Raw genomic sequence first — 22,201 nt, forward strand, 5'->3', positions numbered from 1 at the left:
GTCACAAGTGGGAAAGGTTAAAAAAAAAAACTCTGGTCTAAAGGACCATATTTGTGGCTCCAATTGCTCCCCTCCCAAAAGTGTCATAAAAAGAATTGTGTTTCCAAAAGCCCCCAAAAGCACAATTCTCCTTTGAAAGAACATCCCCTACACAAACACGTGTGCGCGCATGCACACACACACACATCCCTTGTTTTAGCAAAACAATTATATCGATTAGAGAAATACCTTCTGATTAACTCCAATTTTCCAAGAAGGTAAACCATGCAGCAAACAAAATATAGCAGTGGAGAATGTCTCTCACGTCTTCCAAAGGTGCCCACCACAATACTAGCTGCGTGGACACCATTGCTCATGGGCCCCTTATACACTGCTATACAAAACCCAGGTTATCTGCTTTGATAATCTGGATTATATGGCAGTGTAGACTCATATAATCCAGCAAAGCAGATAATGTGGATTAGTTGATTTGACAACCTGGATTATATGGCAGTGTAGAAGAGTCACCCAAGTTTTGCCTAGTAAGAGTATGAGGCCTTTTATACAGAGAGCAAATTTGGGAGTCACAACAGATACAGTAAAGATGGCCAGTGTAAAGAAAAGAGACAATGGAAACAAACCTAAATCGAACTACACAGCCTTTTATTAAATAGGTTTTTAAAATATTTTAATGTAGTTGTTTGTACATGACTCAAAACATCTTAAAAGTTCTTGTAACATCACAGTCCTAGTCATATATTCCCTATTTCTTCATGAAATGAAGGCTTTCTGCTTTAAACTGATCAGCCAGAATATGTCAAAACAGTGATTTAAGACAGCAGCTGGCCTTGTATATTGTTTCTCTTAAGAAAAAGAGCATATACAAAGTACAAACTTTTATAACTTGCAACATTAAGAAAATAAAATTTTAAAACTCAGCAGAGACATGGTTGTTGTGTGTTTTCCAGGCTGTATGGCCATGTTCCAGAAGCATTGTCTGAGGATGCCTGCCATAAACATGGACAAAACATCAGGAGATAATGCTTTTGGAACATAATCATACAGCCCGGAAAATATACAACAACCCTGTGATTCCGGCCATGAAAGCCTTCATCAGCAGAGACATGTTAAGAGTCACACATTCCCCTGGTCTCAAAAGTATTTGTGGTGAAAAGTTAAACTTACAGCAAATAACTTCTATAAATGACTTTTAAAATTAAAATATTTATTAGAATCGCTCTGTAGGAATTATGACTGGGTCTCTCTTTTTTGCTCTTGTACAATGCTAACAGAGAAACGTCGGCTACTTTAACAACTTTGAAGCAAACTCCTGGAATGTCACCCACAGCATGATCCTTCCTACCGAAGCCAGCAACCAGGACTTCATCTTTCTCCTCTAATTGAAAAGAAAGAAATGTTTATTCATATTTACAAACTGTTGTAACCACAAATCAAGCAGTGTATTAATCCTATATCCCTAACCGTTATCAACCAACAGAACCATTATTTATTTCCCAAATGCATTCATTCACCTCAATGATGTTCAAACCACCATCATTAGGATCAAAGGCTGTTATCTTCTTGCCATTCTTGATAAGCTGGACTTAGACACACTTCCTGATGGCAGAATTCAGCTGTTTAGCTTCTACTCTGCTGAAACATTAAGAATACAAAATATATTTGTTACATCTGCCTCTAAACTATATTTCAATGGTATAACCATTCACATATCTGTTACAGTCTTTCATTATAAAGTCCACCACCTTCCAGTGATTAAAGACAACATTAAAACTAAAATAAAGTCAGAATCCCATACATAAAACTGATTTATGATTTACTTCTTGGATTCTTTAGTGCAAACGACACTGAAATCGCAAGAAAGAACAATTACACAGGGACTCCAGCCTGACAAGTTTCAATAAATCCATAGACCAGTTTGATGTGTTTGAACTCAGATGCATGTCTTACTGAATTCAGTGGAATTTTGCTCCCAGGTAAGTGCACATTGGGTTATGAAGCTTTTATTTCATGCACTGTATTGTAAAAAGAAAGATTTGAACAGTAACCAGTTTTTGCTGTACTGATATTTGATACCGACTCACTTGGAAGTAAACCTAAATAAATTTAAAGGGACTGACATCTAGGTCGTAAGTACTGCACTCTCAGTCAGAAAATTAAACAGAAACAGGCTCTATGAAACCAAAATCTAAGATGAAAGAAGAAAAACAGAAGGGACTAAGATTGAAAGCATGTAGTATTAAATATTGCCATTCCATAATCTGCCTGCAAATAGATCTTCTATCCTCCATCTGAACTTGCTATATCCCTCCACCCATTGCTTTGGGATGCTTTAACACAGATTTTGTGCAGTGGGACAAAAACAACAACAAATCAAGCAATGAGAGTTCACCATGCTAGCAACATATTTTTCTACATTAGTGCACGTTCTTATATATTTTAGAGGGAAAGTTACCCACACTAATGTCTATGCTGTTGGGAATTTTAAGAATTCTTCACTAATGACAATCCGTAGGAACCTAATACTAGATAAGCACATAAAAGCTTCACTGAACAGCTTTTGAAATCACTGTTGCAAAATCATGCATTTTAATACTGGCAGTCTATGAGTTACAAACATCCAACTTACAAATAGAGAGTAGTAGAGTCTCACTTATCCAACGTTCTGGATTATCCAATGCATTTTTGTAATCAATGTTTTCAATACATCATGATATTTTGGTGCTAAATTCATAAATAAAGTAATTACTACATAGCATTACTACGTATTGTACTACTTTTTCTGTCAAATTTGTTGTATAACATGATGTTGTGGTGCTTAATTTGTAAAATTATAACCTAATTTGATGTTTAATAGGCTTTTCCTTAATCCCTCCTTATTATCCAACATATTCGCTTATCCAACGTTCTGCCGGCCCATTTATGTTTGATATGTGAGACTCTACTGTAGTTATAAACAGGGGTAAAACAACAGGAAGTGAGAGAAATCTAACCTTAGGAAGAGAAATTCACCACTGAAAGAGTTATCATAGTGAAAAGGTGTCTCCACTGAAGCTTTCTCACCATTCCTTGTTTCCACAACAAGCCACATTTTTCAAAATCCAATTATCACTGGGATAGAAATTGAGGTGGAATCTTCTGAACAGGGGCACAGACAGCAAAACAAACACCACAGGGGTGGAGCCCCCAGTGGCGTAGTGGGATAAAGCCTTGTGACTTGAAGGTTGGGTTGCTGCCAGGTTCGAATCCCACCCGGGGAGAGCGTGGATGAGCTCCTTCTATCAGCTCCAGCTCCATGGAGCGGGGACATGAGAGAAGCCTCCAACAAGGATGGTAAAAACATCAAAACATCCGGGCGTCCCCTGGGCAACGTCTTCGCAGACGGCCAATTCTCTCACACCAGAAGCGACTTACAGTTTCTCAGGTCGCTCCTGACACGAAAAAAAGAAAAAAAAACTTTCCCTATGCTATCAAAAACAGATAGACAGATGGACGGACGGATGGGTGGGCGGGCAGACAGACAAAGTTACACTTGCAAAATGTACTTGTTCCGACTTATAAATTCAACTTAAGAACAAGCCTACAGAACCTATCCTGTTTGTAACTTGGGGACTGCCTGTATTACAAAACAGTTCCTAGTACAGCCACTGGGGAGTGTTAAGAACAATCTTGCTGCCACATTTCTATTGTTGCTAGTTTGATTCCAGCCAGGATTCAACAATAAGGCAGTCTTGCTTGGGTGAGTATTTAGTTTCTTCCCTGTAATCGATAGCAACAGAAGCACACAGATAAGCTATACCAGCAGAGCAAAGCCGATATGTCCGGACTGGATCTGTCCAAGGGAACACAGATACTTGGGATCTGCCATTTCAAAATCCAGCTGCTCTTTGCATATTGAATAGCTCTGTTTTGAGGTTTCCAATTGCTGCCAATGGCAAAAAAGTCACTGAACACCTAGATACAGGAGTATTTTGGCCGACATTCTCACTAGTGGTCACCATTCTGTCTCTGTTGTCTGAAAAACACCATCATAACCCCCTTCATCTGCTTGATAGGGTCCCTTGGGCTCAAAGGCCACATCGCTACAGAAACATAGGTGCATCTAAACTCACTGATATCAACAATTAACACTTTTTAAAAGCAATGCTGTTGCCCACTTTTGGTCTAAAACTATTTAGCTGCTTCTGATCCCTTTATAGTTTTAAACTTATTTATTATGCAATGCTTTTGACACGAAATAAACACTTTTTAAAACACTGAATTTGCAGAAAAAGTACTTAATGGACACTACCTTGAACGAGCCAGTGCCATTAAGATGAAAGGTATACCACACTATATACCAGGCATGGGGAAAAACTGGCCGTTATGAATTGTAGGAGTTGAAGTCCAAAACACCTTTGAAACTTGGAGGGCCCAAGTTTCCCCATGCCAGGTATATACCATACTGGCATTTCATATTCCTGTCTGGTGACAAACTGAAGTACAGTACTAATTCACTGCCTCTCTTTTTTCCCCTCTCTTATTCTCTGGGTCATTATGGAAAGACAACAGAGAGACTTCACTTTTCCCAGGCATGAGAAGCTTCCCCCAAAAGGGTTGGTCTAAAGCACAGTTCCCAGGTGGGCTTTCTTGTACTGTTTGTCATGCCATTTCTGTCCCGGCAATGAATACGTACCTTCTTGGATGTATGAAGCCCACGGCACTTGCCTAAAATAAGAAAACCAAAAGAGGGAGCCTTTGAGACATCAAGCTTCTGTTTGAAAAATAATATCATTTGGCCAGCATTGCTCTTGGTTCCAAAGCCTTATAAAAGCATTTCTGACTTGGACAATACTTCAGCTATTATTTATATTTCTACAATACTCTTGAACGTGCCATGATGGCAATTTACCAAGAATATTAAAAATTAAATATCCCACAGTAAAATTAATAATAAAAATTGGCAGTAGATAGAGAATCAAGCAATAAAGCTTAGTTTAAATGCTTGGAAATGTTTTTTTAAAAAATAAAGACAAGTTTCCACTCAGAGCCGTAATGAATCATGACAAGATTTCAGTTCAATTGCCAGTTCCAGCTAGATCAGATTCACCGTAAATGTTGTTTCAATAAGTCTAAGGCTCCTTCCACACAGCTGTATAAAATCCACATTGAATTGGATTATATAGCAGTGTGGACTTGGATAATCCGATTCAAAGCAGATTATTGTGGATTATCTGCCTTGATATTCTGGGTTATATGGCTGTGTGGAAAGACCAGTTGCTGCCGCTCTTATGTTTTTATAACAATAATCGACTTAATTTCTCATTTGGAGTACTTCAAAGCCAGAGTCTACTCAACATTGTGCCATTCACTATACTACTATAATGAACTCTCCCATATTGCCATCCCCTTTTACTTTTGGGCCATGTCTTGATTGTAAGCCCAAAGGTAGGAAACTGTTTTGTTGTTCCTTTGCTTGTCATCATCATCAACGATCACTCATGTCCGAATAGCATGGCCTTTCAAGTGTAAGGTCTTGGCAGTGGGTCCGTACGTGGCTGTGGAGACCTATTCTTGACCCGCATGTTCTTTTGCAGTGAGGACATTGGTTTCCAGATGAAAGGCAGTCAGGATTGGCTTGACACGCCTTCCTCTTGACACGTTTTTCCCTTTCGCCACCTAAATGGCCCAAGGGGGTCTCTTCCAACCCTCTTTATTATTATTATTTTATTGTATGACACAGCAAACAAGATAGATATGCTGGATTTCATATCACAAAATCACAAGTCGAACACTTCCCAAGTGTCTAGGACTGTGTGATGTATTTTCGGATGATGCGTGCAGATCCCAGTAGGGTGGCCTTTTGCAGTTGACAGATCGTAATTTTGTCAATGTCTATTGTTTCCAAATGCCGGCTGAGATCTTTTGGCACGGCACCCAGTGTGCCCATCACCACCGGGACCACCTGCACTGGTTTCTGCCAGAGTCTTTGAAGTTCAATCTTGAGGTCCTGATAGCGGCTGAGTTTTTCCTGTTGTTTTTCGTCAATGCGACTGTCACCTGGGATGGCAACATCAATGATCCAAACCTTTTTCTTTTCCACAACTGTGATGTCTGGTGTGTTGTGTTCCAGAACTTTGTCAGTCTGGATTCGGAAGTCCCACAGTATCTTTGCGTGTTCATTTTCCACGACCTTTGCAGGTTTGTGATCCCACCAGTTCTTTACTGCAGGGAGGTGGTACTTGAGGCATAAGTTCCAATGAATCATTTGGGCCACATAGTTGTGCCTCTGGTTGTAGTCTGTCTGTGCGATTTTCTTACAGCAGCTGAGGATATGATCAATAGTTTCGTCGGTTTCCTTGCACAGTCTGCATTTTGGGTCATCAGCTGATTTTTCAATCTTGGCCTTAATTGCATTTGTTCTGATGGCTTGCTCCTGGGCTGCAAGGATCAGGCCTTCTGTTTCCTTCTTCAGGGTCCCATTTGTGAGCCAGAGCCAGGTCTTCTCCTTATCAGCTTTTCCTTCAATTTTGTAAAGGAACTTTTCATGTAATGTTTCATTGTGCCAGCTGTCAGCTCTAGTTTGTAGTGAGGTTTTCTTGTCTGCTGTGCTTTGAGGAGTTTCTGATTTTTGACTTCAATCAAAGCAAGTTCTTCACTTTGCTTTACATATTCTGCCAGGGCAAGTTCTTCTTCTTTGACTGCTTGTTTTACTTGTAAGAGTCCTCTGCCCCCTGATCTTCTAGACAGATATAGCCGGTCAACATCACTGCGAGGGTGCAGTGAATGATGAATGGTCATGAGTTTTCTTGTTTTTCTGTCCAAATTGTCAAGTTCCGCCTGTGTCCAATTTATAATGCCAGCAGTATATCTTATGACAGGTATGGCCCAGGTGTTTATGGCCTTGATGGTGTTGCCTCCATTGAGCTTGCTTTTGAGAATTTTTCTGACCCTTTGTGTGTATTCTTTGCTGACCACATTTTTCACATGTTCATGCTTGATGTTGCCGGCTGTAATATGCCCAGATATTTATAGGCCTCTGGCTGGTGACACTTTATTGTTTGGCAATTGGGCATATTTATTATTATTATTATGGTTATTAACATTGAGGCTGGGTGGCCATCTGTCAGGGGTGCTTTACTTGTGCTTTTGGTGTACAAAGGCAGAAGGAGATTGGACTCAATGGCCCAAGGGGTCTCTTCCAACCCTCTTTATTATTATTACAAAGACAAAGTATAACACAGCTAATGAGATATATATGCTGGATTTCATATCACAAAATCATATATTGAACACTTCCCAAGCGTTTAGGTCTATGTGATGTATTATCAATCCTGACAAGACAGAGGCCCTCCTGGTCAGTCGCGCGTCGGATCGGGGTATTGGGTGGCAACCTGTGCTGGACGGGGTCGCACTCCCCCTGAAATCACAGGTCTGCAGTTTGGGGGTCCTCCTGGACTCAGCGCTGACGCTTGAGGCGCAGATGTCGGCGGTGGCCGGGAGGGCCTTCGCACAACTCAAACTTGTGCGCCAACTGCGACCATACCTCGTGAAGTCTGACTTGACCACGGTGGTGCATGCCTTGGTTACCTCTAGACTGGACTACTGTAATGCACTCTACGTGGGGCTTCCCTTGAAGACGGCCCGGAAACTACAATTGGTCCAGCGCTCAGCTGCCAGGTTAATTACAGGGGCGAGTTACAGGGAGAGATCTACTCCCCTGTTCAAGGAGCTCCACTGGCTGCCTTTTATTTTCCGGTCCCAATTCAAGGTGTATACACCATCACATATTAAGCCCTAAACGGTTTGGGACCCACCTACCTTCGTGACCGTATCTCCTACTGTGATGACTCATGGGCCATGTAGTCCCGTTCCTAGCACTGTTGTGACAGATGAAGAGGAAAACTTAGGTTTTCCACCGTTTCAGCCAGAATTGGAGCTTTTTCAGCCAGAATTGGAGCCCTTGCACCTGCAGGAGATTTGCCTTCCAGAAGTCTGCCAAACAAGCCTTGAGCAGAAATCTCCCCCATTTTCTCGCCGTGATTATTATAAACAACAGAAAGGCGCTCAGGAGGCGTCTCGCAGGAGCGCTAGGATTGCTGCCAGGCATTCAGCTGATTAAGCCTGCTTCCCATGGGAAACTTTAGGGAGTCATGCATCTGGACACAGAGAATGGCTTTAGGTTCTGGTTCCCCAGAGAAATGTTCTTTGGCGGGAAAACGAGACCCTATTTAGGTGTTTTGCCCACGTAGGAATCTTGCGGAGTCAATTCGTCAGCTTCGGGAGTAGGTTGTGTGTGGACTACGCTACTCCCGCGTCCAAGTCCTTTGTTCCCGTTTCCAGCCTTGCCTTGCTTCACAGGACCTTGCCTTGCTCCACGGACCTTGCCTTGCTTCCCGGACCTCGCCACGAATTTACCACGGATCCTGTTCTTGCTCCTCGTTTCTTGTTGCCTTGAAATAAGCCTAGTGTTCCAAGAATCAAGTTTACTTCCTAGCCTTGCTTAAGTTTCATGGACTAAAGGACCTTGTCATCTCCCCTCACTTTGCTTGGCAAAGTGAGTGTTTCGGTTACTGGATTACAACTTTGGACCTTAATATTTCATATTGGACATTGTTTCTTTGGACTAATTTTGACCTTTCCTGAAAGGTCTACTTCTGGACTATTTTCTACACTTGTTTTTATCAACTTTATATATTACTTCAATAAAGATATTAGATAGATTCTGGCCTCTGTGTATGGTTATTGGTGCTCTGCAGTCTGGGTCCTGACACCTACCACAAGCCTACACGATCCCTTCGCTCATCAGGGGAAGCTCTCCTGTCCCCACTCCCGATATCCCAGACCTGCCTTGTGGGAACAAGGGAGAGGGCCTTTTCTGCTGTGGCCCCCCGATTGTGGAATTCTCTGCCCGCGGAGATTAGGCAAGCCCCCACACTAGCAGCCTTCAAGAAAGACTTGAAAACATGGCTCTTTCGCTGCGCTTTTGGAGAGTAACCATTTTATATTTCTTTTCCGTTGCTCCCCCTAATATCTAACCTCCAGAATACCCCACTCCCTTATGACCCTGTTCGCTGTGGTTTTTATTTTTATGTCTTTCTCACCCCGAGTTTTAACTTAATGTTCATGTGGTCTGCCCTTGTTTTTATTGTCTCCTTGTTTTATTTTGTAATGGATATTATTTACTGTATTGTTTACTGTATTGTGGTGTGCTGTTCTTTTATATGCTGTTTACATTGTATTGTTTTGGGCGTGGCCCCATGTAAGCCGCCCCAAGTCCCCATTGGGAAGATGGTGGCGGGGTGTAAATAAAGTTTTATTATTATTGTTGTTGTTGTTATTGTTATTATTATTATTATTATTATTATTATTTATTATTATCAACATTGAGGCTGGGTGGCCATCTGTCAGGAGTGCTTTGCTTGTGCTTTTGGTGCACAAAGGTAGAAGGGGATTGGTCTAAATGGCCTAAGGGGTCTCTTCCGACCCTCTTTATTATTTTTATTATGGTTATGATTGTTTTTATTATTACAATTATTAACATTGAGGCTATATTAGTTCCCATTTTGTTTTTTTACTTCAAAATAAAATCTGTGCAGTGTGCATAGGAATTTGTTCATAGGTTTTTTTAAAAAACTATAGCCCGGCCCTCCAATGGTCTGAGGGACCGTAAACTGGCCCCCTGTTTAAAAAGTTTGGAGAGCCCTGGCTCAGACAGTGTTAAATTTCAGTGTCAATGTTGATTTTATTATTATTATTATTATTATTATTATTATTATTATTATTATTGCTTGTAAAGCAATACAGAACAGTGATTCTCAAACACTGGTCTTCCTGGTGTTTTGGACTTCAGCTCCCAGAATAATAATAATCATCATCATCATTATCATTGTGATCGAGGTGACCCCCACCCCACCCAGGACTTTGTAAAAGATAGTTCAAAAATCAAGACTTTATGTTCTATATTCCATATATTTATAGTAGAAGGTGATTGAGACTTTTTACTGGAGTTTACTGTGGATTATCCCTGCACTCTGAGGCAAGAGATAACAACTTCATGAATTGTAAAATCATGCTGCTAAAACTCCACTTTTATGAATTTCCATATTGGGTTCCACAGATGTTATGAACTTCGTTCTTATCAAATATTTTCAATTGTTTATATCATTCATGATTCCCCCTTATGCAATGTAACTCACTTTTATGGATTCTCCCTTATTTCCATGAAATCTATCTATCTGCCTATATGTATTTGTACTCTTTGGGATCCCCGGAAAATATGTATTTTTCCCAGCAGGGTTTATATTCCAACTTTATTTTATTTTTCATTTTATTTCATATAATTGCCAAGTCATGAAATCAAATAGGAAATATTTTGAACTCAACCTGAACCCCAGAACCTGTCCCATTTTCTATGACCCAGGCTTCCCTTCCCAAAAACAAAAGGATAATCTGCCACCGCTTAACCCAATCAAATTCAGATTGCATGGACAATATAGGGCTTGAGTCGCCGAATTCGGAGTGTTGTCCTAAAGGTGATTCGCCCCAAGGCAAACATTGTCATATCTCACCCAAAGGAAAATCCAGGACACCTCAGGAAGGCGCCCTGCAGAGCCTGTCAATATGGTTCATTATCACCCATCTTTACTTCCACCTCTGACACCCCAAGGCATATCTAAAATCTGTATACGTGACAGAAACCCGGACACCCATGATTGCTGCCATTAATCCCTTTAGAAATCGGTCTAGCAGGAATTAATCCGATATTTCCTGCCCTGTCACTTCATTGTTTCAATAACTCCCGCCTTCTCCTTCCTGATTGGCTCGAGTGGGGACAAAAAGCAGCTTCCTATTGGGCCAACAGAGCAAGGCAGGAAACAAAAGCCCGCCTCGTTCAACCTTCTAGCCTATCAGCGATCAGATGGGCGGGGGAGCGGGGCGGGAAATTCAAAGGGCTGTCAGACTGAAATTTTGTATAAATATGGCTTTATTTTGATTATGTGGTACCCTAGTAGACTGAATGATCACTACTAGAGTCCTTTTCAGCTGAATCGCTCAATAAAGACTCCTTGGCGGATTTTCCTTCAACTTTGGCGGACCTTCTTCATTTCGGCTTCAGGTTGTATTGCGGCTCATATTTTCCTATTGGCTCCGCCAAGGTCCGTTCTCTCAGGACCGGATCGGCTCTCTCCTTAAGGGCCCGATCCCCTAAAACGCGGTCGACAACATCATCTTTATTTATACCCCACCCTGTCTCCCCAAAAGGACCAGGGATGGCTTACACCCTCAGGTGATGAGAGGTTCTCAACCTGTGGATCCCCAGATGTTTTGGCCTTCAACTCCTAGAAATTCTAACAGCTGGTAAACTGGCTGGGATTTCTGGGAGTTGCAGGCCAAAATACGTGGGGATCCACAGGTTGAGAACCATTGGGTTATGGGAATTGAACTCCATAAGACCTGGAAGACCTGAGTTTGGGAAGCAGTGATGCGGAGTGACTGAACTATATCAATAAATGATGATGGATGGTGATGATTAGGGTTGTTGTGTGTTTTCCGGGCTGTATGGCCATGTTCCAGAAGTATTCTCTCCTGACGTTTCGTCCACACCTATCGCAGGCATCCTTAGAGGTTGTGAGGTATTATTGTATCTTACTGTATTTATTCATGCCGCCAAGGAGCCTCCAGTGGCCTTGTGACTTGAGGGCTGGGTTGCTGACCTGAAGGCTGCCAGGTTCGAATCCCACCCGGGGAAAGTGCAGATGAGCTCCCTCTATCAGCTCCAGCTCCATGCGGGGACATGAGAGAAGCCTCCCACAAGGATGGTAAAACATCAAAACATCCGGGCATCCCCTGGGTAACGTCCTTGCAGACGGCCAATTCTCTCACTCCAGAAGCAACTCCGGTTGCTCCTGACACGAAAAAAAAAAAATCATGCTGCCTTTCTCCTGGATTGGAATCCAATGCTGCTCAAAGATAAAACTAGTTAAATCCTAATTGTATTTACTTAGCCTCAACAACTCTCAGAGTGCATCTACACTACAGAACTGGTGCAGTTTGGCACCACTTTAACTGCCCTGACTCAATGCTATGGAATCCTGGGAGTGAGGCTAAAGGCCTTGGAAAACTACAACTCCCACTGAGGGAGACATACGATTGCCAAGCATTGAGCCAGGGCTGTTAAAGTGGTAACAAACTTGCATTCATTCTATCAGGCTTAGGCCAACTTGGGCCCTCCAGGTGTTTTGGACTTCAACTCCCACCATTCCTGACAGCCTCAGCCCCTTTCCTTTTCCCCCTCAGCCGCTTAAGCGGAAAAGGAAGGGGCCTGAGGCTGTCAGGAATGGTGGGAGTTGAAGTCCAAAACAACTGGAGGGCCTAAGTTGGCCCAGGCCTGAAGTGAAGGAAACTAGCGAGGACCCCGTGAAAGGCGTCTTACTCGCGCCTGACCCGCCGAGGCTCAAAATTATGGCCTTGGAACAGGACGGGTTTGAAATGGACAGTGGCCACCGAAAGCCAAGCACAGAAAACACACAAAGAAGTTACTAACTGCGAAAGACGAGAAACACTTCACAAGCAAAACGAGGAGGCGGAGGAGGAGGCCGAACTTCCGGTTCTAAAATCGAATGGATCAGGCGTTGGAGTAAGACAGCCCTTTGCTAAGGAAGGGGTGGGGTCCTCGACGCGACAGCTCCCTGCCGCGGTGGGTTGTGGGCCGTCTCTTCCTCCTTTCTTTCCTCCTCGGCGTGAGAGCGGCACGATGGGTGAGTGGCTCCGCATCTGGCGGCGGAAAGAGGCTAAAATGGGTCGAGGAGAGAGAGAGGCCGAAGCCTGTGGAGTGAGAGAAGGATGGCCTCGGCCCTGCCTTGCTTCTCTTCGGGCTTCCCTTCCCCACTTTCTCCTTCAGAGACGGGCCACGCGGCCGGCCGCCTGCAAAGGAAGGCCTTAGCGGCCTATCGAACCCTGAAGGAGAAGCGAATGGGCTGCTGATTGGTTGACTTCTTGGATGTTCTGCCTCCCCCCCCCCCCCAAGAATAGGATTCCAATACATTTTAAACAATCCTAAGTTAATACAAAGCTCAACATAAAAAATGCAAGGCTTATGTGCATTTTAAAACCTTATGAGATTCCTTGCATAAATCTTATAAGAATTTCGTAAAATTAATGCAGTAATACATTTTATTTTGGATTGCTGTGAATTTTCCGGGCTGTATGGCCATGCTCCAAAAGCATTCTCTCCTGACGTTTCGCCCACATCTATGGCAGGCACCCGCAGAGGTTGGGAGGTCTGTTGGAAACTAGGCAAGAGGGGTTTATATATCTGTGTTTCTATATCTTGCCTCATGTCTGAGGCAAGTGTGAATGTAGCAGTTATTTATTTACAACATTTATATTCCGCCCTTCTCACCCCGAAGGGGACTCAGGGCGGATCACATTACACATATAGGCAAACATTCAATATCTTTTAACATAGAACAAAGACAAGACAAACATAGGCTCCAAGCGGGCCTCGAACTCATGACCTCCTGGTCAGAGTGATCCATTGCAGCTGGTTGCAGCTGGCTTGCTCTCCCGCCTGCGCCACAGCGCAGTTACATTTAATGGCCTTGCAGCTTCAAGCCCTGGCTAATTCCTGCCTGGGGGAATCCTTTATTGGAAGGAGTTAGCTGGCCCTGATTTCTTCCTGTCTGGAATTCCTCTGTATTCTGAGTGTTGCTCTTTATTTACTGTTCTGATTTTAGAATTTTTAAATACTGGTAGCCAGATTTTGTTCATTTTCATGGTTTCTTCCTTTCTGTTGAAATTGTCCACATGCTTGTGGATTTCAGTGGCCTCTCTGCGTAGTCTGGCATAGTGGTTATTAGAGTAGTCCAGCATTTCTGTGTTCTCAAATAATATGCTGTGTTCAGGTTTGTTCATCTAGTGCTGTGCTAAAGAATAACACTCAGAAAACATTAACACTTGCTTCAAACAGACAAGAGTTCTTTCTTCCACACTGGTCATTCCACTGATATATAAACCCCCCTTGCCTAGTTTCCAACAGGCCTCACAACCTCTGAGGATGCCTGCCATAGATGTGGGCGAAACCTCAGGAGAGAATGCTTTTGCAACATGGCCATACTGCCTGGAAAACTCACAGCAACCCAGTGATTCCGGCCATGAAAGCCTTCGACAACACATTTTATTTTATTATCCGGCTCTCCTCAGGGCTTGATAAAACAATAAATAAAGTTTATTAATTAGCCCTTAAGCCTTTTGCCTTTCTTCCTCCCCTCTTTTCCTTTCTTTCCTCTCTCCTCGTTCCCTCCCTTCCTGCTTTTCCTCCTTCCATTCCTTCCCTTCTTCACATTTCTTCCTCCTTCCTTTCTCCCTCTCATACCTCTTTTCCTCCTTCCCTCTCTCTTCCTTCCCTTCCTCCACTCTTTACTTCTTCCCTCCTCCTCCGGTCAGGCATACTATTCTCTGGGTGCAGGCAGTAGAAAATATGTTTTTAGGAAGCATTTACCACCTTTTAATGTCATTATGGGTGTACATCAGGTGTGGGCAAACTTGGGCCCTCCAGGTGTTTTGGACTTTAACTCTCACAATTCGGCTGTTAAGAATTGTGGAAGTTGAAGTCCAAAACACCCGCAGGGCCAAAATTTGCCCATGCCTGCCTTAGGCTATATCATCAAGCTGGACCAAACAACAAAGCTTGTTACAACTTAATAAAACTCTATGTAGTAAGTTAAATAAGATATTTATAACAATGCAGTAAATAGGTGTGATAAAACTGAATATATATATCATAGTTCCCTATCCCCCCTACAATTTACCCCAATTGGCCCCACGTATGTGGATCTCAGACATCTTTGGATCTTTGCTTAAATACAGAGCTGTTTTCGATGTTATTTTGGGTCTTGTCCACACATTAAATATGTCGTTCTGATGTGAGATTCCCATTAAATTGTCTGTTTAATATATGGACTAAGGTCCAAGTCTTTCACGTAATACAATTTACAATCAAATAATATGTGTGCTGTATCCTCAGTTTCAGATACAGATCAGTTCATTATAAGGGGTGCTGTTAAACCTCCCATATCTGACCATTGTATCAAGCTGATCAAATCTAGCTCGAGTGAATATATCTCATTTGAATTTTTAGATAATTGTCAAATTGAAATGTATGTTTATGTCGACTAAAATACAGTACCATACAGTACACATATTAAAACACATAGTACAAAGATTAAAGCACAAAACATAATTGTAAATTTAGAATTCATAGTTTATAGATTTTTAAAGCGTATAAGCATGAAATTCAAAAAATCTTGTAAATGAGATTTTTAAAAGAAATATGGAAAAAGGTTTTTAGTAAAAGATATGGGAAAAAATTTCATACATCAAACAATTCATACATCAAATTTTATAAATATATTCCTTGATCCGATTTGCCATTGATCCACCCTTTGGGCTTCACACAAATCTAATATTTGTCAAATACAGGGTCCTGTGCTATTTTACATTTCTGGCCAAATAGCTTAAATTAGGATAATATTTTGAAAATAATTTATAAATCTAAATCTTATAAATATAAAATAAATCTTTTAAGATGGTTGTAATATATGTTTTTAAAATCATTTCATACATTAAATCTTATAAATATGAGAGTCTTAAATATTTTAAGGTGGTTGAAATACAATTTTCAAAAATCACTTCATACACTAAATATTACAACTCTTTTAAAAAAACTGTATTGTGGACCCTCCATATCCATAGATACTTTAACCATCAACAGCTTGAAAATATCCCCCTGCCCCCACCCAGAAATTCAAACAGCAAACTTTGATCTTGTTATTTTATAATGTTAAACTCATCTATTACTTATAATAGGATTTGCGTATCTTTAGATTGTAGTATCTACAGAGGGGGCAAAGAAGCAAATCCCAACAGATACCAAGAGCCTACTGTGTATATACAAATGTTTTTTTAAAAAACAGAAAATCCTGTACAATTTAAAAACTATCTGAGTCATTTTTCAAAAGCTTGGTGGCACAATAATGTGTTCAATTGTTGATGGAAGGAGAGCAAGGCAGGTGCCATCTTGGCCTTTCTAGGGGGGAAAAATCCAGAATCTGGGTAGCCCCCAAGGAAGCTCTTCCTTGTTCCCACCAAACAAACCTGAGAAAGGGATGGGACAAATGGATAGATGTAGCTTTTGAGATGTCTCCTAGTGACCATTAGTCATGACTGCATAAAACTTCCCATGGTCAACAGTAGTATTACTGACATTGCTTTTTCAAGAAGAACCAGGATGGAACACACTGAAAGTGATACCTTAAAAACTTTTTCAAATTAATATTTCTGATCAACAGCATGGGGAGTACTGTTGGTCTTGTGCCCTGCCTCTTGATTGGTCACTATGGTAGCACACTTAAGAAACAGGCCAATCTTAACTCTTTTGGGGAGCATTGAAACGCATTTATAAACCAAGAATTAGAAATACAAAGAATTTTTTTTTTGTGTTTCACAGTGCACATATGTTAGTTGTCAATACATTGGCCAGTTAATTTGCTGTTGTGAACTGGTTGATGGCTTTATGTGGGTGTATTCATGTGCCTTCAAGTCTCCTGTTCACTTATGGCCACCCCCATGAATTTCATCTTGCTCATAAAGCCTGTTTGATGTTCCAGACTAATTTGTTACTTGTTCAGTTCATGCTGCATAAATATACCATATTTTTATTATGGTTGTAAGAATGTTGTTTTCCAGTTGCATATCTGGAAATCTTGCAGTGGAAAGTTGTTTTCTATTGTGTTTGTTGTTAATTACTTTGCAAGAGGTATAGGTGGAGTGTTTTTGGTTACACTACTTCCTTTCTGGAACACATACATTGAGATTGTGTTAATAAATGATCATTTGGAATAAATACTAAGGATTATTAAGTCTTGATTCAAATAATTTTTAAGGTATACAGTACCAGATTTTCAATTGTTCATAGGCTGATTTGGATCCTGTATGAGGAGGAATATGGGATATACATTAAATAGGATTACTATATACTGCTGTTGGTTAGGTGATCATAAAACAGAACTAAAAAGATTTTGTTAGACCCAGTGAAACTTCTGATTTGAAAGATATTGGGATCAACTGCTTTATTTTCATTATATTGTGTGTTATAAATGTAATGGTGCAGAGAAAAACAGATCCTCTGCTAAGAAAATAATTTGTATATATAGTGTAATTATGATAAAATGGAAACGATATTGAGAATTTTTATGCATTACAAGCCAAGGTTTAGACAAGAGGATGAATTAAGGTCTGTGTTGGTCTGATAAATTATTGCTTTCTAATAGCCTGATAAATTGGTGTTTTCTAGGTAAGTGTCGTGGGCTTCGTACAGCCAGGAAGCTGCGCAGTCACCGTCGTGACCAGAAATGGCATGACAAACAGTACAAGAAGGCCCATTTGGGTACTGCTCTGAAGGCCAACCCTTTTGGAGGAGCTTCCCATGCCAAAGGCATTGTCCTGGAAAAAGTGTAAGCTTCATCGCCTGGGGCAATGGCATCTTTTCTGTTGTACTAAAGAACTGACTATGCAAAATGGAGTTTAAAATGTATCTAATATTATTTTTAATTTTTGTTCTAAGTTGCTTCCATTGGTTCTGATTGCTTTTATTCTATGCCATCTTGAAATCCTCAGCTGTAGGGCTATATACAAGTATTTTAAGTAATAAATTATTTCCAGCATTTGTGCTCCAGATTGAGGCAGCTCTTCCCCTTTACACCTGTGGGAGTGTTTTGAGTAAAACTGCTAAGAAAATGCTGCTGCTTATCACAGAAAAGAAATTAGATCCAACCCTCTATCTTGATTTGGGGTGTGTATAAAAGCTTTTACAAAATGCCTAGTTTGCTTATATACTGAAAAAATGATTGCTATACTAACAGTATATTTGTTCTTTTCATTTTAGTGGTGTAGAAGCTAAGCAGCCAAATTCTGCCATCAGGAAGTGTGTCCGAGTCCAGCTCATCAAGAATGGCAAGAAGATAACAGCCTTTGTTCCTAATGATGGTTGTTTGAACTTCATTGAGGTGAAAAAAAAGTTTTCTTGTTCGTTTTAGTTGACAGAACCATTCCAAAGAAGGGAGCATGTTGGGATTTGAATGGTGGACTTGAACTTGAGAAGACATGGGTTGGAATCCCCCCTTGGCCATGGAAACCCAATGAATAATCTTGCACAAGTTATCCTCTTGACCTCAAAAGAAAAAGATAGTTTAGCCTCACTCTGAACAGATTTTTCCAAGAAAGGCCCATTAAGTTTGCCTCAAGGTCACCCTAAATTGAAAATGACATGAAGGCACACAACACAGTGGTTCAAGGGTGAGGCTGATATAACATCTGCTTAATTTATAATGCTTTTCAACTTTATTGTAACGAATAAAGGAAAATAGCATGCAATTTAATGGGAAATTGCAGAAGGTTCAACAATGCTATTTCTCCAAAGCTGCAACCCTAGTAATAAAAAAATCATAGTCCAAACACAACCAAGATATGCACCAGAAAGAATATAGGAAAAAACAAAAGCAATATTTAAAAGCTGATTGCAAGGAAGGTATGATATATCATCCATGATTCTCTTAGGCTCTTGGAGTTGCAAAACTCTTGAAAACCAATACTAGCATCCATATGTGGGGTGGCTCTCCTTTGCACAAATGAGCACTGTGTGTGAATGGGACTTCAGTTTCCCAGAATTTCGAATTTTGTCAAGACTTGGAAAAGTATTTGTCATTGGAGGTGTCTGTTTTCTTATTTAGCTGTGCTGCTGCAAGGTTCATTTAAAAACTGGTTATAGACCAGCTAGCACAAAAATCGTGATTTTGAGGGAAGTGAAATTCAAGTGAATTTAGAATTCAGACTGCATATGGACTCTTTGCTTATTGGAAAATAATTATTCTGTTTTAATTTCAGGAGAACGACGAGGTCTTGGTTGCTGGCTTTGGTCGAAAAGGTCATGCTGTTGGTGACATTCCTGGAGTTCGTTTCAAGGTTGTCAAAGTCGCAAATGTTTCCCTACTAGCCTTGTACAAAGGCAAAAAGGAGAGGCCCAGGTCATAAAATCACATTTTGTTATCAAAATGATCAATAAAGTTTTCTCCTAAGAAATGTGTGTATGCTTTTTATTATAGGGCCTTTTTGGCTTTGTCATTGTAACAACTGTAATATTTACTGTAATAAAGATTTTCACTGTAAGAATACTTACAGTGAAAATAGTGGATTTGGCATATTTTCTGGAAAATCAAAATTGTTATTAAGATAGTTTAGGGCTGGTGGAAAACTGCCCTGATAACTATCTGATTTTCAAAGCTGAATCTGTTCTTTATACATCTTACTGAGAGAAATGTGAAGTCCTGTGTCAAGGCAGGGAAATGAAATGCCCAACTGTAGAGCTTGTAGATCACAAGCTAGACATGTCAATATTGTGACATGGCAGCTAGAAAACCCAGTGCTGCTGCTATTAGCAAAAATATCCCACCTTTGTTCTAGTTTGAGATTAAATGCATCTTACAGCAGTTATAAATAGTAGTTTAAGGTAAAGGTTTTAAATCTAGTGTCTGACTGGCGGTTGGTGCTCATCTCCATTTCTAAACCGAAGAGCCAGCATCCGTGGACACCTCCAAGGTCATGTGGCTGGCATGACCACATAGGTACCTTCCCGCCAGAGCGGTACCTATTGATCTCACATTTACATGTTTTCAAACTGCTAAGTTGGCTGGGGCTAACAGCAGTTCACCCCGCTCCCTGGATTTGAACTGCCAACCTTTCGGTCAACAAGCAGCAGCTCAGCGGTTTAACCCACTGTGCCACCGGGGGGGCTCCAAATAGTAGTTTACCACACAAACAGTTACAACTACAAAAAAGAAAACAAACTTGAAATCAGTTTTAGCAAACGAAACTGAAAAATTGCATCAACAGAAGTATACTGATATAAAGGGAAGTGGTAATATAATTTAATTTTGCTTTGGTCAGGCCTGATCTGCTATACTGTGTCCAGTCCTGAACCCTTCAGATCAAAGATACCAAATGAATGTATTCAGTGGAAAGTAACCAGGATGGCCAAAAGTCTAGAAACAAAGTTTTAGAATGAACCAGATGTGCTTAATGTGGCGAAGACTAAAAGGTGAAATGACACCTATTGCAGTAAAGTAATGGGAGAAGATGGGAATGCAGTTGTTTCCAGCTGATCCAAAGACTAGAACTAATGTTCAAATAAGAGGCCACCTAAACATTACAAGCAAGTGGACTAAGCTGTTAATCAGTAAAATTGGTTGCTTCAGGGAGTGGTGGACTTCTTTGGAGATGCTTGGATGGCTATCTTTGGGTGTTTTAGCTATGTATTCCTCCATGGCAGGGGGTTGGTCTGATCGCTTTGGATCATATGCATATGAAATGGACTCCGAGCTAGAAGACCCCCCCCCCCCCCCCGAGTAAATATATATACCTGTGCCAGGCTAAAAGATGGGTTACTGTGAAAGAGGAGCTGGGCATACCTGGTTCATGGCAGCAAATTATAGCTCAAGAAATGATGTGAAAGGGGAGGGCTACAGAAGAGAAAAAGTTAGAAGGCAGGTCAGGGAAGATGGCATAGAAATGGGACAGTCAGCCAGTGGCAAATTAATAGGATTTTGCAGATCTGTGAAAGATGTAATAGCCATACATATTACAAAATGCCATTTGTTTGGGTTTGTTTTGTTTTGTTTTGTTTTTTACAACTGTGGCTGTTCTTGTTAGGTAGAGTCTGCTCACGCTTACCACACTGAACCCACAAAACAACACATGCACTGGTTCATATAGGAATCGCCAAAGGCCCAAATGCCTGATGCTGGAAAAGATCTCAAGGGAGAAAGAGTGCAGAGTGAATCACAGGACCCTAAGGGTCTGGAACTGAGGAGCTTGCCCTGAAAAGGGGCCTGTCACACTTGACTTTTCCAGGTCCAGGGTCTCCAAATTTCCCCCCAAAAAATGAACATTTCAATCTATGGCTAAGCAGGATGAAATGTGCCATATCTGACTTTAAAGTAGAAGACTTGTCTTTGTCTACAAAACACATTGAGAATAGGGCTGCAGTGTTGCCTTCCTAACATGGTTTTGAGACAAAGATTACCTGCTGTGTTGTTATCTTGTACTATACAGTGGTACAAGAACAATGTTACCTTCTATCTAGCTTTTTAGCTAGGCAGTCCTGTCAATAAACATTTGCAAACAAGCCTTCGACAACACAGTTGCAAACAAAATTATGACTAAACACAGAATGACATATCTGAGAATGGATCCAAACATGGATATGTATTTCAGTAATAGACTTCTGTTTGCCTATTTGAAAATTGTATCTAATTTCAAATTGGGTGAAGGCTAATTAATGGATTGAAGACAGGCCATGAATATGCGTAATTCAATTGACAGGATATCTACTGAAATAAAGGGGGTGATCTTTGCCAATTTCGGATGCAGCAGCTACACTGGAGAGTAAAAAGTATCCAGAACGGTATGGGAAATGATGCTCTGAACTCCATGCTGAAGGAACCAGCAAAAATTGCCTCCCTTACTTCCTCTAGCTGGGAGGCCCTATTTAATCTTCAGTCCTTCCATTCATAGAATGCCAAGTTTGGACTCAACCCTGTATTTCCTGTCCAATTTGTCATTAACCTTCCCTTCAGAATGCAGGGGAAAAATAAATATTTCATATTTTAAAATGTTATGATAAAACAGAAGGAAACAATTCTGTTGAGGAATCTAGATGACTTGAGAAGCCAAAATTCACCTCTCATATGATGATGGAAACTTTGCTTTTGAGAGATCTATCACTCTTTTAATCTCCAGAGTTAATTTACACCAAAAGGTATACTGTAAATCAGTTAATACATTCAGACTCCCAAGTATGCATGCACATATTTTAGTCCACAAAGCAGCTAGTCTTACCATATTAAACACTGGAGTGAGAAGGAATTACTACTGTAATTTGTTACTTTTTTCATCAGAGTTAAAGGAGCATCAGCTATTGAAAACTAGGACCTAAATCAAGATGAATGAACAAAGTGTGGCCTTCTAGAAACCCCAGTAGCCTTAACCTTCTTAAGCAATATTAAGGAAAGCTGGGAATCTATCTCAAAACATTTATACCCCACTATACAGGATCTCAGAATTGCATACACTATAGTCAGTTTAAAACACTTTAAAATGTAAAGCAGTA

The 22,201-nt window shown here is 40.8% G+C and overlaps 2 protein-coding genes across 3 annotated transcripts in view; one reads left to right on the top strand and one right to left on the bottom strand.

Moving 5' to 3' along the window:
• LOC100560427 (V-type proton ATPase subunit S1-like protein) overlaps nucleotides 1-12,661 on the bottom strand; it is a 53,365-nt gene extending 40,704 nt beyond the window's left edge. The window contains exons 1-3 of one of the 2 annotated variants that reach the window (XM_016990920.2): nucleotides 12,524-12,661; nucleotides 4,673-4,704; nucleotides 1,512-1,629 (exon numbers count right to left, since the gene is read on the bottom strand). The gene's annotated coding sequence lies outside the window, so the exon portion shown is untranslated. Of the gene's footprint in view, nucleotides 1-1,511; nucleotides 1,633-4,672; nucleotides 4,705-12,523 lie in introns of both variants that reach the window. The other variant, XM_016990919.2, reaches the window with a different exon arrangement.
• rps23 (ribosomal protein S23) lies at nucleotides 12,605-19,116 on the top strand. The gene is made up of 4 exons (XM_003216278.4): nucleotides 12,605-12,737; nucleotides 17,333-17,492; nucleotides 17,924-18,044; nucleotides 18,922-19,116. The coding sequence occupies exons 1-4, from the start codon at nucleotides 12,734-12,736 to the stop codon at nucleotides 19,066-19,068; spliced, it is 432 nt and encodes a 143-aa protein (XP_003216326.1). The 5' UTR covers nucleotides 12,605-12,733; the 3' UTR covers nucleotides 19,069-19,116.
• The last annotated feature ends 3,085 nt before the right edge of the window (nucleotides 19,117-22,201 follow it).

Source organism: Anolis carolinensis, chromosome 2 (genome assembly GCF_035594765.1).
Source record: "Anolis carolinensis isolate JA03-04 chromosome 2, rAnoCar3.1.pri, whole genome shotgun sequence".
In the NCBI taxonomy this organism is placed as follows: Eukaryota; Metazoa; Chordata; class Lepidosauria; order Squamata; family Dactyloidae; genus Anolis; species Anolis carolinensis.

What these genes read in the sequence shown, in the direction of transcription:
- rps23 (XM_003216278.4), top strand. An exon ending in GGCATTGTCCTGGAAAAAGT is followed by an intron (nt 17,493 to 17,923) that starts GTAAGCTTCATC and finishes TTTTCATTTTAG; the next exon opens with TGGTGTAGAAGCTAAGCAGC. An exon ending in GTTGTTTGAACTTCATTGAG is followed by an intron (nt 18,045 to 18,921) that starts GTGAAAAAAAAG and finishes TTTTAATTTCAG; the next exon opens with GAGAACGACGAGGTCTTGGT.